This window comes from Lycorma delicatula, chromosome 3 (assembly GCF_047948215.1).
Source record: "Lycorma delicatula isolate Av1 chromosome 3, ASM4794821v1, whole genome shotgun sequence".
Lineage (NCBI taxonomy): Eukaryota > Metazoa > Arthropoda > Insecta > Hemiptera > Fulgoridae > Lycorma > Lycorma delicatula.
The window spans coordinates 16,334,590-16,352,214 of record NC_134457.1 but is presented as its reverse complement, the minus strand read 5'-3'; the positions used below and the strand labels follow the sequence as shown (position 1 = coordinate 16,352,214).

Sequence of the window (17,625 nt, the reverse complement as noted above, 5' to 3'; positions counted from 1 at the left end):
CCAATTCTTGGAAAGTGCAGGCCAAAGAAGAACGAAGAGGTCTTCGGAAGAAGAAGAGGGAGAAGAAGAAGATGAAGAAGAAGGAAGACCAACCACTCGTCTGAACATCACGGACTGGAGTCCGGAACAGAGCCCAGCAAAGATGCGTCCTGAAGGGCAGCTATACCAGAAGCGGATGAAGAGCTTCTACACAACCTCTCCTTTTCAAAACTTACAAGTTAGATAAAATAAACCAGCAATTGCGACTCCTCCGGAGTAGGGATCGCATTGCTCCCTCCTTACAGTTAGTGCCCCGTTGTGGCGTATTCCTGCTAGCCTATTAAGCGTTAGCACCGAAAGGACTTCAGTAGACTGTCTGAAGGGGAATTGCGTCGGGAGGACAGGCTTCATAAGCCTAGCCTTCCGCGGTCGGCCCATAAAATGGGTTCGATAACGCTGGTTCAACAACGGATTGGAATGCAATTAAATCCGTCTTAAATTAACTAAATAAAAATAACCAAAACTTGAGAAAATTAGACCCGCTATATAAAGTAACCCTTTAAAAAAAAACAAGCCCGATTAGAATGACCCAGCAGCAAGGGACTCTGTCCAGGTTCTGCGATAAGTAGGGAGAAGTAAACTCCCGTCAACTTTGCATTCCTAATTCTATTGTCGATGTTGATGTAATCACGCACAATGCACCATATGAGGCTCTACAATAAGCCGAGGCAACTCCCAGCAAGGCCCTACGATGAACTATAGTAACTCTTTCTAAATTTCTTCTTATTTGCAGCGAAGCACCCCACATTGGAGCTGCATACAAGATAAATAATTAAACTGGTGCTATGTATCTTGACCGACTTTATTCTTTTTGAATCTGGTTGTTCCTCAAGTTGAAAATACTCTGAAAGGAATCAACTCCACACCCGCATTAGAAATAAAGAATGTTGATTTGTGCGTCTGTTGAGCTGGAGTACAGAATTCGTGTTAAATCTTGATCAGCAGCTGCAAAAGACATAGGTGATGAACGCTATTAAATCTTATTTCACAAACAATGGCGATGTGAGAAGGGCAGGAGAATCGTCTTTAGTCTACCATGGTGACAACTGTGATGAACTCTTCAGATTTGTCGTCATAAACAAGGAATGAAAGTGATCAGCCCTTGCTTATGATCACCTTGTGTGAGAGGATGGAAATACGGCACGTGGTTTGACAGAGCTCGCAGAACCCTTAAGGGCTCACATTATATTCGTAACCATCAATGCTATTTAGTCTTGAGTTATTAGCAAATGAGGATCAACTACGATATTTTTCCTATTTCTTTGACAGCGATGCTCGGTAATAAAACTTATATTTTTGAAAAAGCAGTCGTTTCAAAACTTTACAATTTTAAATAAATTATGTTACCCAAAGTGGTCTTCTAAAGTATAATGTATTAAATGTTAAAAGGGCATCTGATAAACGTATATTTTTAGTTAAAAATCAGTCTTAAAAATTAACCGTACGGCTTTTAGATTAGTTTTTCAAAATGTACATTGAGAGTAGTTCAGATAGACTGTGTGCAACACTAAGAATGCGCTTAGGTTAGTTTAAATGCACTGAAAATATTATGATTATGTAAGTTAGTATTTATTTTAGAAGTTAAAGTGAGTGTTGTCTATTCATTACTGTTACAGTAAACATTTTACTAAGTTGTTACATTGCGGAATGAATTTGAAATACATATTTGTTACGTACTATGAATGTGGTTTACTTGCACGTGGTAGATTGCTCGAATTATAAATAATATGGTATGATAATGAATTAAGGGTACAGTATATGTGCTTTATTTAATAATTTACCAGTGTTATTTTCTAGTATAAAAAATATAATTTCGATGTTGAAGTTGCCAAATAATTTGGTTCCTAACCTAGTGTTCAAGTTCAGTTTGCACCACAACATACCGTACCTTTGCTGGTTAAGTTCTTACTTTAAAGGTATATATTTGTTAAAAACATTAAGTCAGTATCTTTTAAATAATAAAACCTCAAATATTTAGCTTATGTCATAAACTGGCAGTATTTACTTAGTTTTAAGTTTTTCTTCATACAGAATTTTATTATTTTACAGTAGGCAAATTAATTCTTTTTTAATAATTAGACTGTTCACTACATACATTTTAAGTCAATTACTTACTGTCCAGTTTTAGATTTACCTTTACAGACAACTTCCAAATTTTTCATTGTATCAGGAAAACAAAATATACTTTTTTAAAAACAATATTACAATCTTTAATATTGATTGTTCTTTTTTATATTAAATCAAAGCTGCTTAAACTTATTGGTATAGAAGCTGATTTTAGTGTATTTGAAGACTATCCATATTCAAGTTTTCTGTAACTACTAAATAAAAAGACCTGTTAGATATTATGAGGTCCTTTGTCTACAAAGCGAAAAAGAGCTTAATGCAGTATGTAATTGTATTCCTTTACACAAAGCAGAACAGTTACTGATAAAATTCAAGTTTTGATACCATTATACAAAGATTTTAAAAAAATGAACTGCCAATCTTAGAAAGGAATATATCATTAAAAGATGTTCATGCTCTATAAACTGGATTCTACAGTCTATACTGATTATATTATTAACTCAAATAGGTCTGCCATAAAGAAATCTAACTTTTAAAATAGAACCTCAATATAGTGATGTAATGCTATGTGCTCAGAGGCAATATGCTTTGCTGGTTTTTGTTGCAAATCTCATACTAGCTGCATATCATTCTTTTTTTTTTATGGTTGCTGAAGTGAGTTAATGTTTAGTTAGTGTTTTTTCTGATCAAAATAATTAAGGGTAATGAAATATGTATATGGACAAGTTAAAATTTTATTATTGAATGGTTCTTGATATATATAAAATGTATGTGTGTATATATGCCCTTATGTATCAAATATATATATATATATATATATATACACACACATGGTGATATTTAAGTATGGAAACAGCTTTATACTGCATATCTAAGAGGTATTTGGGAGGCAGAAAGGAATGGAGTTCTACATTGTTAAAAAAACATCTGCATTATGGAGGGTTTTTAGTGTTTGTCTGCCATATTGAATCAAATTTAATTTATTTAAATATAAAGATTAAATGTGAACGCATTCTGCTAATGCGTTCATTATCGAGTTATAAGCATTTAAAGTTGCAATGACAGAAAAAATCATGTTCACAATAAAAGAGGGTAAACATTCTGCATGAACAATTTTATTGTATTTTACATTCATAATACATACAATAACTGACTTTAAACTGTGCTATAATATTAATAATAATAAACAATAACTAATAATTAAAACACAGCTAGCTATATCAACCGATATTATTTTTTAAATAAAAATTAACATCCAGTGTTAATATAAGCTGATATTTGTTACTTATCATAAATGAAACTAATCAGCTGGAAATACTTACTTAAAAAATGTTTTACAAATTTATTTGAGTAAAGCATGTATTAATTTACAACAATGCAGTGATCTTTGTTGGATTGCAATTAACCACATATCTCTGGAGTGGTCAGGAGTAGATTACATTTCATTTACATTCATAAATATCATCCTCACTCATCCTCTGAAATAATACATTACAGTGGTTCTGGAGGCTAAACAGAAAAAAGAAAGTTTGTATTACGTTGAAATAATGCATCTTTATTAACTCCTCATTTCTCCTTTTTACCTCAACATACTTGTAATGCTAAAATTTTAGAGTGCTAGTAAAAATTAAGTTGTAGGCCTAGTGGTTCAAATTTTTTATTATTGTTTTTGGTGAAAGTTTTATTATTAGTTTCCTCATTCATTTATTTAGTTGTATTAAATCTTCAAACAACAATACCTTTTTTAAGTTAAACTGAAAGAATAAATCTGTTGATGTATGAGTATGGTGATAGAGTTTGGCCTTTACAAGAGGATTTATTTATTTAATAATAGATTTCCAAACAGAGAACCAATAAGTAAATTGACTGTGATCAAGACAGTACAGGGGTTTCAAGCTGATACTGTAAATAATTGTCCTCGCACCGCTAGACCAAGAACTTTCACAACTGATGCCAAGTGATTAGATGTATTGCATGCAGATCTTTGTTGAAGACCGTCATTCATCAGTTCAGAAAGCTGCTGTCCAACATGACATAACTTATTTGTCAGTTCTAAAAATTCTTAAAACAAATAAATTTCACCCTTAAAGCTACATCTGGTGCAAGTACTTTCAGATCGCCGAGTTGAGTATTGTAATATTATAATGAAAAAATTAGATAAAGACGCAAATTTTTGTAATTCATTAATATTTACTGATGAAGTGTTTTTTAAGTTAAATAGATGGCCATGTGAATAAGCAAAACTGTTGATATTGGAGCAATCATAATCCCAGATGAATATGGAGGCTCATACTTAGTACCCTCAAAAAGCGAATGTTTGGGCGGGAATCTTTGGTCATTGTATTGTAGGATCTTTTATTTTAGATGACAATCCTGCAGGAGATGTTTACTGCAACTTGTAAGCTGATAGGATGTTACCAAACATCCGGGAAAATGTTGGACAAGAATTATTAAATAATACTAATAGTTTCAGAAAGATGGGAAACCACCTCATTATTATGTCAGGGCATGGGAAATTTTAAACAAACAATTTTCAAATCTCTGGATGGGTCGTAGAGGAGCCATAGAATGGCCTGCCAGGTCCTCAAACCTGTCTTCTATGGATTACTTTTTTAGGGATGCCTGAAACATAATGTTTACAAAAAAATCCTGCAGACATTGATGAATTGAAAAGAATAATTGACAAATTTGCTTGTCTACCACCAGACATGATACAACAATTTATAAACTGATATTACTTGAGCTTAGCACATTGCCAAGCTGTAGAGGTGAAGCATTTTGAACGTTTATTGTTGAATGGCATGCTTTCAAAATTTATTTCATCAGTAATTTTCGAAAACATTTATTTAAAATTGTAAAATAAATATTGTAATATGTAAAGTAAATAATATCAGTTTATATAGCCACTTAAATTGTTGTTTTGTTGTTAATTATTAGTTATTGTTTATTATTATCAATATTATAGCACTGTTTAAAGTTCATTATTGTATGCATGATGAATGTAAAATGCAATAAAATTGTTCATGCAGTGCGTTTTACCTCGTTTTTTTGTTAACACTATAAGACAAACAAAAATAATAAGAAAAACATAAGCATTCAACTTTGAATGCTTATAACCCAATAACAAAGGCATAACAGAAAAACAGGTTTCACCATTGTTTTTCTTGTAAAATTTTAAATCAGAATGATGTGTCATATGTCTACATTCCTATTTAAAAAAGTTAAGTTTGATTCAATATAGTAAATAAAAATTAAAAACACACCATAACGCAGATTTTTTTTACCTATGTAGAAACCCATTTCTTTCTGACTCCAGATACTTCTCAGTATACAGTATAAAGCTGTTTCCATACTTATCACCCATAGTATCACCCGGTATATGTATATTGCTTATCAGAATATTTTTTTCTTTGTTACTCACAGATAGATTAGCATGGAAAAGAAACGGTTTTTTGTTGGCAATCTGCCACATGAAATTGATGATGTTATAAGAAGTCGCTTTTCTAAATATGGTGAAGTATTATCCGTTGAACTTACATTTCGTTATAGTGATTTGGATTAAAATGAGATAATTTCTACGTTTGCTTTTGTAAATCTGCAAGGTTTTCAAGAGTCACTTTCAGCATGTATGTGTGTTATAAATTTAATATTATTGACATTAAAACACATTATTAATAATTTTTATAAATCAAGTGCCAATATTGTGATCATCCTGTTTTTACTTAAAATTATTCTGCATAATAATTGGCAACAAGCATACTTAGTTGAGAAGTTATCTTATGCAATCATGAACCAACCATCAGCCATAATCTATTTATGAACAGCTCTGTTAATTGGCAAGTGTAAATATTATATTTAACCATACACAATCCTTTTCTGAATACCATTATATAAAACCAATCTAATCAAGATTGTATCATTGGTTTTTAGAGTTTTGGCATTGTTCTTGTCCAGTTTCTTATAGATAGCTCTTCAAGAATGTCATTAATCTAATCTCTATATAAAAATTATTGGAAAAATGGAAATCTGAAAATTAGTATTTCAGGTTTCACAGAACAGACTTTGCTTGATCTTACTGATGTTATTATGAGCTAACATAATTTTGTTTATGATTTCTTAAGCTACTCTTTGCTAGTTCCTTAGATATTGAAATGAAGTAGTTAAAAGTAGTCATTTATAGTTATTTTAGTTATATTTCTCTATAAATATTTATTTTTGCTGAAATGAATTCAGAGAAATAAAATGCGATAACAGCATATTTTGCTTTTTTACTTCTGTTTTATAATCTAAAATCTCTGAGAATATTCCAAAAATCATTCGATAATTATTTCTACAATTATTTTTTTTTATAAAAGAACTAAGATCAAACAGTTCTATGCAGCAGTTTTAAATCTTTGTTTAGAAAAATTAAATATCCTAATTATATTGTAATTAATAATATTAAATTGTAGTTAATAACAATCTTGATTATTTTATATCCTTTTAAGTAAAATAATGTGAATTATCTACAATTATCATATGAATTTTTTTTAGCCCACAATTTACCTGCCTATTTTTAATCAGGTTTTGAAGGATGGTTATTTTTTCTCTCAGCGTAGCATATTATATTTAATAAAATATTTTTGAAACTGCTTGTTTCAGTGAACAAAGATCCTTTTGAAACTAGCAATTAATGATTTGGTATTATTGCTGTCATATGTCATTGTTTAAAGAGAAATTAAAGTTTTATCTTTTTTTTTTAATTTTCATATCATTTCATTCGATTTTCTGTGTACTTTCTGGTTATTGAAGATCTGTATGAAAGTTAAGTACATTTCTAGCAAAATTAAAAATTGTAGTTAATGAAATATAGTTTTTCAATTAATGTGTTAATTGGCTTTTTAATATGTGATATAAGTTATTTGTGTGGTAATATTTTAATAGATTTTGTTTCTGAAAGAAAAAATTATCTGTGTCTTAAAAGTACATGAGAAGACCAAAATCTGATGTGTGTCATTTTTGTTTCAGGTCTAAAAAAATTACCTAGAAAAAAGTGGCTTGGAAAAGAAATAACCGTAGAATTTGCAAAAGAGAGTATATTGAATAAATTAGAAAATGAAAGAAGAGCTGCTAAGGATAACATTTCTGGAAAGACAAATGATGCAACTAAGATGCCACATAGTTGCTTTGAATCAAATAATGGTGATTTATTTGAAAATAATGAAGAGTCAGTAAAAATAGAAGATATTAAAACTTCTACTTTACCTAAAATTAATTTTAATAGTAAAAGTAACAGTAATATTCTAACAAAACTGGAAAATTTTAGTAATGTTTGGAAAGACTGTGATGAATTTAGTGGAAGAAAAATTACAAAATTTGATGACAGTTCTGATTTTTCAACTACAGTTAATGAAAGACATGAAAATGTCTTCCCTAAAAAAATTATTGGTTCTAAAGAAAAATTTAACTTTCTTGATAGTAACAAATTTTCAGATATAGATAAAAAAAATAATGGTTCAGAGAGTAAATTTTCAAGAAATTTTATAAACGCTGATGAAAAAAGATTGAAATCTATTAAAGAAATGAAGAAAGCAATTGATCAAAGAAAACAAACTATTAAAAAGGCTCTATCTTCTGTGGTAAGTAATTACGTGTACATTTTCTATGGCTGTTGTTATATTAATGTTTATCTAAAAAGAACTGTTTTAAGTAATAAAATATTTTTTTTAAATTCAGCATGAGAATGCATTTATGAATTTAATAAGTAAAATTTTAAGGTTTTTTATCCCTCCCAATCTATATTAACATCATAAGATTCAGGAAGCCCTCTCCCACTTTTAAGTAAGATTACAATAATTAGCTGTGTTAAATAAGTATTTTTTTCTTGTATATTTTAGACAATTTTTGGTCTGTTGTATTATTTTTAAGATTAAATTATAATTCTTTTTACATAAAAATTTTCTAAAAGATATATATTTTTAATTTTTATAAGCTTTTTACAAATTTGACATAAAAATAATTCAAGGTAGCAAACCCTGATTAAAAAAAGTGGTTTTTTTATTTATTATTATTTTTTTTTTTAACTGTTGTTTAGGAAAACACAGAAAACTGTTGTTTTCTTTATAGTGCAGTAAAGTACATTTAGATTCATTCTATTTTTATTGTGGTAGTTTTAAGAAATTCAATCTTGTATTTACACTAATGTATTATTTTGTATTGTCAAATGACATGGAGTGGTTTGATTCTACTTTCATCTTGTATTCTTCCCAGATCTGCACCTCTAGTTATACTGTAATAGTTCATAGTTAATTAGGAGTCTGATTGGTGGAGCTTTGTAACTGGATTTAATAATTATGTGCTAGACGCACCATCCAGTGCTGCCTGTTGTATAGCAGGCTTAATATTTTTAGTTTTGTATATTTAAATGGTATTTTTGTATAGAGGGGATGCTACTTAAGTTGTATGTGGAAAACGTGCCAGTAACTGCTATGTTAGATAGCACGCTGTGTGAAAAGGGAGGAACTTATCTGACAAGGATGAAAGAAAAAAAGGAAGGGGCGAAACTTGGTAATGTGTGGTACAAGGGAGGTAGCCTCCACGCCTAGGGTATACTGGTTCGCACACACACACATACACACACACAAGAGTGGGAGAGTCGGTGCTTCCCGATGATGGTATGGAGGACCCTCAAGGTGTGAGAAGATCACAGGGGAGCTCCCGGCATGCAAATTGAAGTCAGGAGCTAATAGGTTACAGATAGGAAGGGTGGCTCCCTAGCGGAGAAACATGTCAGCTGTCCAGAATGGAGGTCGGCGTGCTCCGATGATGCGGGGGGGACCCCAGTGAGTGAACCTCTAGAACAGAGGCCAGATAGGAAGGGCAGAGACTGCTGCCATGATACTTTGAGGTGATCATGTATGTTATGATTGGTGGTGAAGACCAGTTGGTTGCCTTGTTGGGGCTGTTTAAAAAAAAAAAACAAATTCATGCTCTTTCTATACTAAAACTCAACGGACACAATTATTGAGCAAAATAATTATGGTTTTGTATGATATCTCACATGAAAAATAGAAATTGTTCCCAGAACTGTATCTGAGAGAATTGTTATAAAGCTCAAAAAACTGGAGACAAAATTTATTTCTGAGAAAATTGATTGATGTAATTAAAGTCAATAAAAATCAAATATGAGGTGTGTGAGAAAAGTAATGAGACTGACTTTTTACTTACCAAAGTTTTTATTTTTTTCAAACAATATTATCCCCTTCAAAGTAGTTCTCTTGGGAAGCTATATACCGGCGGAGTCATTGTTCCCACTCCTGGTAGCAGCGCTGGAAGGCTTCAACTGGTCGGTCACAGCCTTGAGTGTTCTCCAGAGTTTCAAAAGACGTCCTTTTAAGATATGTTTCAATTTTGGGAAAAGGAAAAAGGCACAAGGACTCAAATCAGGTGAATAGGGGGGTTGAGGAACCGCAGGAATGCATTTTGAGATCAAAAATTCCCTGATGGAAATTGCCATGTGACACGGGGCATTCTCATGATGAAGCATCCACTTGTCTGCAATGTCTGGTCTCACGTGAATAACTCTTTTCCTGAGCCTTTCAAGAACACCTTTGTAAAATACTTGGTTGACAGTTTGTCCTGGAGGAACAAATTTTTTATGCACAGTACCCCTACTGTCAAAAAAGCAAATCAGCATGGTTTTGATCTTTGATTTGGTCATTCAGCATTTTTTCGTCGAGGAGATGCTGGAGTGTGCCACACTGCTTTGCTGCTTTGTTTCAGGATCGTACTCAAATATCCAGGATTCATCACCTGTGATCACAAGATTGAAGAATTCTTGGTCATTGTCAGTCCTCTTAAGCAGATCAACGTACACGTTTCTTCGATTGTCCATCTGTTCTTTTATGAGGTTTTTCGGCACCAATTTCGCACAAACCTTTTACATGTCCAAATCGTCTGTAAAATTTGATGTACGGTGAAAGTGTTTAAATTTAGCTGTTCACTCATCAGATTTTGAAGTTGAAGGTCTCCCTGAGCGAGGTTGATCTTCAACGTGTTCTCGGCCTTCCAAAAATGATTTGTGCCAGCAGAAAACTTGTGCTCTTGATAAGCAATGTTCCCCATAGGCCTGTTTCAATTTTTCAAAGGCCACACTTACTCACGGATTCCCCAAGTTTAACACAAAACTTGATTGCACAACATTGCTCTAAATTCCGATGCTCCATTTTCGTACCGCACAACAAAAATACAACTTCACTGATGGTGCTGTCAAAAATAATGTGTTGGCTGAATGGCGTTGAAACTCGTACCGAGCATATGGAAGGGATGAACAAACCGGTCTAACACAGACCAATGGACACAGTGTTGCCAGATCGCTTGCAGTGTTACCAATCTCATTACTTTTCTCACACACCTCGTAAAATGTTTTATATCGATCTTTGTTGAAAAACCAAACGAAACCATAAAAAAATTGACTTAAAAACAAAAAAAAGTTACTCACTTTTCTAAATTATCGTAACCCTCTTGTTTTGGAACTCCTAATTTTGTTCTTTTGTATTAATACATTTTTAAAACCTAAATACATTTTTCCTCTTTTCTGTAAATCATGTTTAGATATTTTGATAAGTTATGAATTAGATACAAAGCAGTCTAATTGTCGATGTCCATTTTCTAGCATTGGTTTTGTTTGACTTCATGACTTAATGTTATTTTAAGGTTTGAGTTGAAACTGTTTGTTAGTAGTATTAAATACTTTTTTATTCCGCTTTTTTAATTTTATTAAATCAAGAGTTTTTGCTAACTTACTTGAGGGTTTCTGACTGAACAATTTGTGATTCAGACCTGCATATGGTTTTTTTTCTTAATATATTAGGGAAGTAGGTTTTAACATTATTAAGAATATTATTAACAATAAGCAAACACATACAGATGTACTAACTTATTTGTATTATATTGAACAAATAAATTTAAGGGATTGTAACTTACGAATGTTATGTGATGATTTTTTTCAGAATACATATTCAGATTCAGCATATCAAATACTATGTAGAACACCTACTCCCTTTTCAATTCCAAATTGTATGTTGATCAGTATAATCATTGTTGCAAAGCTGTTTCCGATTTGATTTTTTTATTAGAAATAGTGAAAAAAATTAAATTAAAAACATTGGTTGAGAAATTTAAATAATTACTAATGAAAACTTTAAAATAATTATTTTAATCTCAGTAGTGTTTTAACTGAAAATTATTTTTGAGGTTTTAGGTATGATATTTTGTACACGTACGTTATTAAATTTTAATTAGATGAATATCTTGGGAGTATGAAATAATTTTATTATAAGTAATTAAACATCTATATGATCTTTTCTTTAGGATTCTGGAAATTTGAACAAAAAGATTGTTTTTAATGATGATGATGATGATACTGATTATGATAAAAGTGTTGATAATTTACATAAAACTGAAAAAGTAAATCATTATGATAAGAAAAGCAAATTATTCAATGATGATTCTTGTGATGAAAATGAAGTATTGCATTCGTTTGATGTAAAACAACAGTTTGAAGGTGATAAAGGAAAAAAGTAAGTTATTAGCATAGCTATTGAAATAACAAATACAGTGTTAAATTAAGAACATAGTTAATGAATAGAAACATAGAACATAGTGTTTAAATAGGAACATAGTTATTCAATAATTGAGCTGAACAAAAAACTTACTGTAAATTCTTTGTTGAGCTCTAGAATTATTGAATATTTTACTATTATAAATACAATATTTTTTATTCAGTTTTTTTAATTTTAATAAACCAAAGTAATATACTAACTTACTACGTGTATATACTAGAGGGTTTCTAAATGAACAATTTGTAATTCAGACTTGCAAACTTGGATATGGTTCACAATTCCAGCAATAAGCAAGCTTTTTTCTTAATTGCTTAAGTTTACATAGGGTTGTGTAAGTATGGATGAACAAACTTTTAAGTTGTCCATCATAGAGAAGAAGAGGTCTTTACCTTTCCGTTGGATTATTTTGTCTCATATTTTGTTTTCTCCAAGGCTAGAGTTTTCTCATACCCCAGTTCGCACTCAATTTTTAGTTCTGTGGGTTTAGGTTTAACCTGCTAGATCCATGCCTAAGATACATGACCTGTAAAGTATACCCTTCCTGTGATCCAGTGGGAGCTTGCTATGGGCCAACCCATGGACTGGTTTGTCTTTTTTTTTTTATCCAGTGTTTTTTCATAGTAAGCCAGTTCGGATCCAATTTTTAGTTCTCTGGGTTTAGGTTTAATCTGCTAGATCCATGCTAAAGATACATGACCTCCAAAGCATACCCTTTCTGTGATCCAGTGGAAGGCTTGCTGTGGACCACCAACCCAGCAACTGTTTTGTCTAGTGGCTTCATAGGAAGCCTTGTGACTGAAATGCTTATTAAATAAAGCCTGGCCCCCTAAATTACAAAATACTGTTATCATATCTTGTGTAAACTGATAAATTGAGTTTTTGTTACACTTAGTTTAAAAAAGAATAACTTTCTTCATAAATATTATTTCACCTATATATATTTTTCTAAAAGGTAATAAATATGAACTTCAAATACATTGAATGATATAGTATGTACACTTGCAAATTTTTCGTGATATTCAAACTTTTTTTCTCATTCTTACCTTATGCATTATCTTTTTTATTATAAAAATACAAATGTTTTCTAATAAATATAAATAAATAAAAATGTAAAAACTCCTTTGATATTCGGTATTTGCGATTATGAAAGAGGCTGAAAACAATTACATAGCTTGTTTTGAGTGAATCAGTTGTTTTGTGCTGGCCTCAGAAATGATAAGTATATCTCAACTACTCCAGGATAACTATTGTGTAACTTTAGTGAAGACCTGTAGAGACAGGTGAATCCTTTGCTTGAGAAGTGACTGTATATTACTATGTTATATCGCAGGTTGCCAGGCCAGGATGTATTGCTTGTGGAACTGATCAACAAATAATGGCTAAAATATCATCTAGATAACTGGATGTATTTTATTTTAACTTTGTTTTTAAATGTTAACCTTAACTACTAGGATTAAAATTTGAAAAACTATGACTAGGCCCTGTTCTGTTGATATTCCACATGGAATGTTAATAAATCAAAGATTAGTATGCTAGAAAGTAATCTATTCATACTATCTTTCTATCTCCTGAGTTTGTGCATTTAAGCTGGTGTGTTTAAATTTATTCTATCATCATTATTATATTTATTAAAGTTTAACTGTGTTTTTTTATTTTTAAAAGATACTTGAAAATAATCCAAATTTTTATGTGATTGAATTTTTTAATATCCCATTACAAGGATAATATTTATCTAGTTTTTCCTCAGAGCCTCTACTGTTTTTAAGGATGGATTACTGACTGCAGAGAAAAATTTAACATACCTGATAAACAACACAAAACAAAAATCCTCAAATACTCTTAGCACATAAAGAATAGTTATGATCAGTAGTGTACCCACAATGTTAGAAGAAATAAGAAATTTCCTATGTTTTCATTAATTTGCTTTCTGTTGTACAGAGCAAGTTAAAAGTATGGAAACTCCTTAACAACTTTAAAACCATTCCTGATAGAATACTGTAACTTTCAGTATAAGATATCTGTCGACTACTTTACCTTTTGACATCCATTATGTGATAAATCATTTTAAAGGTCTCTTTTAAGGCAAGAAAAATGGTATAGATAAAAAGTTGATACAATGTCTGTGTTCAAAATTGCAACGGGATAAAGTTTGGATTTTGGAAAAAATTCATTGTTAATTTAAGGAACTATAATCACAAATAAATAAATTTATAAAAATTTGTTTAAATGCATATTTAATAAATTTATTTAAAAAAAAAATTATTAAGCATAACATTTCCATATTTACTTAAATCTCATTTTAATAAATGTTCAAAATGACTTCCAGTTGTTTGACATTGTCTCAGTCAGTTGCAAAAGTATAATCCTGCATTATTCAATGATTCCTAGTAATATTTTCTGCTGGTCCTCAAATTCTATTTTGTAAAACATCGATATCTTGTGTCTTATTATGATAAACAATACTTTTTAAGCAGCCCCATAGAAAGTAATCCAGTGGTGACAAGTCACTAACCCAACAGTCTGGTAGGAAACTCGTCATCGCAAATCAGCTGATTTTGAAGTTGATTGTTCTAAGGTTCAAATCCTAGTAAAGGCACTTCTATACAAATTTGAATACTAGATCATGGATACTGGTGTTCTTTGGTGATTGCGTTTCGATTAACCACACATCACAGGAGTTGTCTACCTGAGACTGTACAAGACTAACTTCATTTACATTCATACATATCATCCTCATTCATCCTCTGATGTTAATACCTTACGGTGCTTCTGGAGGCTAGACAGAAAAAAAGAGTGGTGACAACATTTTTAATGTTTGAAATGATAGGATCAAAATGATATGTTGTCATATTATTTCTTATTTTAGTGCGTGTAAATTTCCATCAATAAATATAAGCCGTATCAATCGTCCACCAACAATGCCTGCCTATACATTTACTTTGATTTGATACTGTGTATAAACCATGATACCAGTGTGAATTAATGTCAGTCCAGTGTCTACAATTATTGTGATTTATATTGCCATTTAAAAAAATGTGACCTAATCCCTAAAGATTATGTTGTTTGTTAAATTAGGATCTGCATAAATATTGTTCATCATATTTTCAGAACTCAAGTGTTTGATTGTAGTCATCTTCATTAAGTTCTTGAACCAGACAAATTTTGAAGGGTTTGAAATTTTCAATTCTTAATGTTCAAATTGCTGAACTCTGGCTAATATTATATTCTTGTGCTGCTGTTTGAGTTGAGGAATGAGGATTCTCAGTAAATTCTTGCATAATCTCTTAACGAGTTATTATTTATGGTAGATTTAGGCCTCCCTGGTTTTCCGCTATTAATGCTCTCTGTTTCTTTAAATCATTTGATGGTTTTTGGCATTGTACCTTTTGAAATAGAGTTACAATTACTAAATGTTGCATTGAAAAATTCACAACTTCCTTATACAACCTATCACCAAAGCCCCTCATCATTAAAAGTGTGACCCTCTTCTGTTCATTAAGTAACATGTTGATAGTAATATTAACAGGTAGCACAGAAAAAATTAATTCAGTAAAAAAACAATTACAAAAAGGTAAAAAAATTATAACTAATGAAAGTGGTTTACAAATATGGTAAAATAAAAAAAAATCAATTAGCCAATCGATCACAATAAATTCTCTTAAGAAACTAAAAGTGTAGTAATAAAACACTAAATGCAATATTACACAACAATGAAGTAAGCTGCATTTTTGTAACAATGGCAAGAAACCATCATGATCAGCATGATTTACATGATTTACATGATCAGCATGACAATATTTTTATTTATTTACTCATTAAAGAGGAACAAAAATAAATTTTTTTTATCTTTTAAAATAAAAATTTACCTTTTAAAATTAATTTTAATTAGATTAGATGTAATTTAATTTCTTTTTGTATAATTTTATTATTTGAACATATTAAATTTAGTAATTTTCAAAATCCAAACTTTAAACTGTTGTCACCATTTTGGTTCCAGACATTATACCAACTTTTTAATTATAACATTTTTCTTGTCTTAAAGAGAACTTTAAAATGATATATCACACAAAGATGTTACTGTTTGAAATAAATTTGAAATACAACACCTAGACCAACCCACAAAAAGGGATTGAAATTCTATTTCTTGTCAGCTAAAGTTGACTGATACCTTATCCTTACAGTATTCTGTCTGGAATGGTTTTAAAGTTGACGAGGGGTTTCCATACTCAATCTGTATAGCTAATCCTCTGTATTTATGTAATTTTAATTTTTTTATTTTATTGTAAAAAGTTTGGTTTATTTGGCAGTGATTTTAAGAATTTATAAATATACAAAAAGAAAGTAGTTTATTGCTATCGAAACATAATATTAATCAGTGCTTCAATCAGGTTTTATATGGATGAAAAATTTTATGAGAGTGATGAAGAAAAAAATGATAATGGAAAAACAAGATATTGAGAGGTTGGAAGATTTTGATGAGAAAGAGGAAACAATAAATGACGAAGTTAAAAAACAATTAAAAATATTACAAAGCATTGTTGGCACAGAATTCTCTGGTCAACAGAAAAAACAAAAACTGTAAGTATGTTATTTTTATCTGTTTTTTTTCTTCAAAAAAACAAATTCATTGTAGCTTCAGCTAGCCCAGGAAATTCATCAGGCCTCTCCAACATCTCTTACACTTTGCCATTTTTCTTCTCCTTCCGCTGATGACTGGCTCTCATCATGATGTCCTTCGTTTGCTTTCCATGTTGTTCGTGTGTCGTACAGATCTTCCATCAATTTTCAACTTTTTCAACAATACTGAATATATATTAACATTTTCTAATAACTTCTACAAAATAAAAGTTGAACTGAAATCTACAAATTCAAAATAACTAACTCTCCATTTTTAAATACTTTTTACTTCTATGTTCATGTTTTTTCACAGTTTCATTTTAGGTACACGTGATAAATTCAGAATGTTAATAAATTGCATCAATTTATTGATAAAGATAAATCATCCAGATAAATCTTTATAAGCAGTATATCTGGCCAATTTATTTTTACATATTTAAGACATGCTCAGACAGACAATAAATTGGGAAACCGGCTGAATCTAATTCAGCTGACATTTCTGAATTGTCAGCATTATTAACTCCAGGTTCATGTAAATCTTAACAGTTTGTCAAGCGATCTAAACAATTTATCTGCTACAGTTAAAAAAATCTTTGTTAGTGCTCTCAAGCAAAAAATAGGATTGAAAGAAATAGAATTTCAATCCCTTTTTGTTGGGTGACCCAGGTGATAACATATTTTAAACAAGTATATATTTTAAACAGTATCATCTTTGAGTGGTATATCATATTAAAGTTCTCTTTAAAACAAGAAAAATGTTATAAATAAAAAGTTGGTACTATGACATTTCTTCTTAACAGTACCCTTTTTCTGTCTCGAGACTAGGACAAGATGTAGCACCATCGGTTGTAAACATTAGCATATTGAAGTACCACAGCTTAGATACATATACATCTAAGGTAACCACTTCTTTTTATATCTTTTTTTTTTTAAATTCTTTCAATTGGTTGTAGACAGAATCTGAAGTTTTCACTAAAAAAAACTTTTTTGAGCATCAGGAAAATATCAATTGCTACAATCAATTCTTTGTATGAGTTAATTTTTAAATTTCTATTTTACAATCAGGATTAGTGGTTCTCCATAGGTATGGATGATGCAGTATATTTCTATAAAACCAATTTTGAATTCTTTTGATGTCATTTCACTGATAAATTTATAATTTCTCACAAAATAAATAACGCAAAAAAAACAAACCAAAATAAACCAGTAATACCAAAAATAAAATGCACTAAAAAAGTTAGAATGAAATATGAAATGGTATAAAAAAACTAACTAGGCTGATGAAATATGAAAAAATTTT

General features: G+C 30.5%; 2 protein-coding genes across 4 annotated transcripts in view; both read left to right on the top strand.

The window, feature by feature from the left end:
- The window catches only part of LOC142321404 (nucleolar protein 8-like), a 135,482-nt gene that overhangs the window by 105,926 nt on the left and 11,931 nt on the right, over positions 1–17,625 (top strand). For all 3 annotated transcript variants that reach the window (XM_075359460.1, XM_075359455.1, XM_075359459.1), the window contains one exon: positions 16,097–16,286. In XM_075359460.1, coding sequence (XP_075215575.1) covers positions 16,097–16,286 — 190 coding nt within the window. The remainder of the gene's footprint in view (positions 1–16,096; positions 16,287–17,625) is intronic.
- Positions 1,538–16,131, top strand: LOC142321405 (uncharacterized). Its single transcript, XM_075359467.1, has 5 exons — positions 1,538–1,769; positions 5,530–5,618; positions 7,114–7,724; positions 11,458–11,666; positions 16,016–16,131. Exons 2-5 carry the CDS (start codon positions 5,540–5,542, stop codon positions 16,032–16,034), a joined length of 918 nt encoding a protein of 305 aa, XP_075215582.1. The 5' UTR covers positions 1,538–1,769; positions 5,530–5,539; the 3' UTR covers positions 16,035–16,131.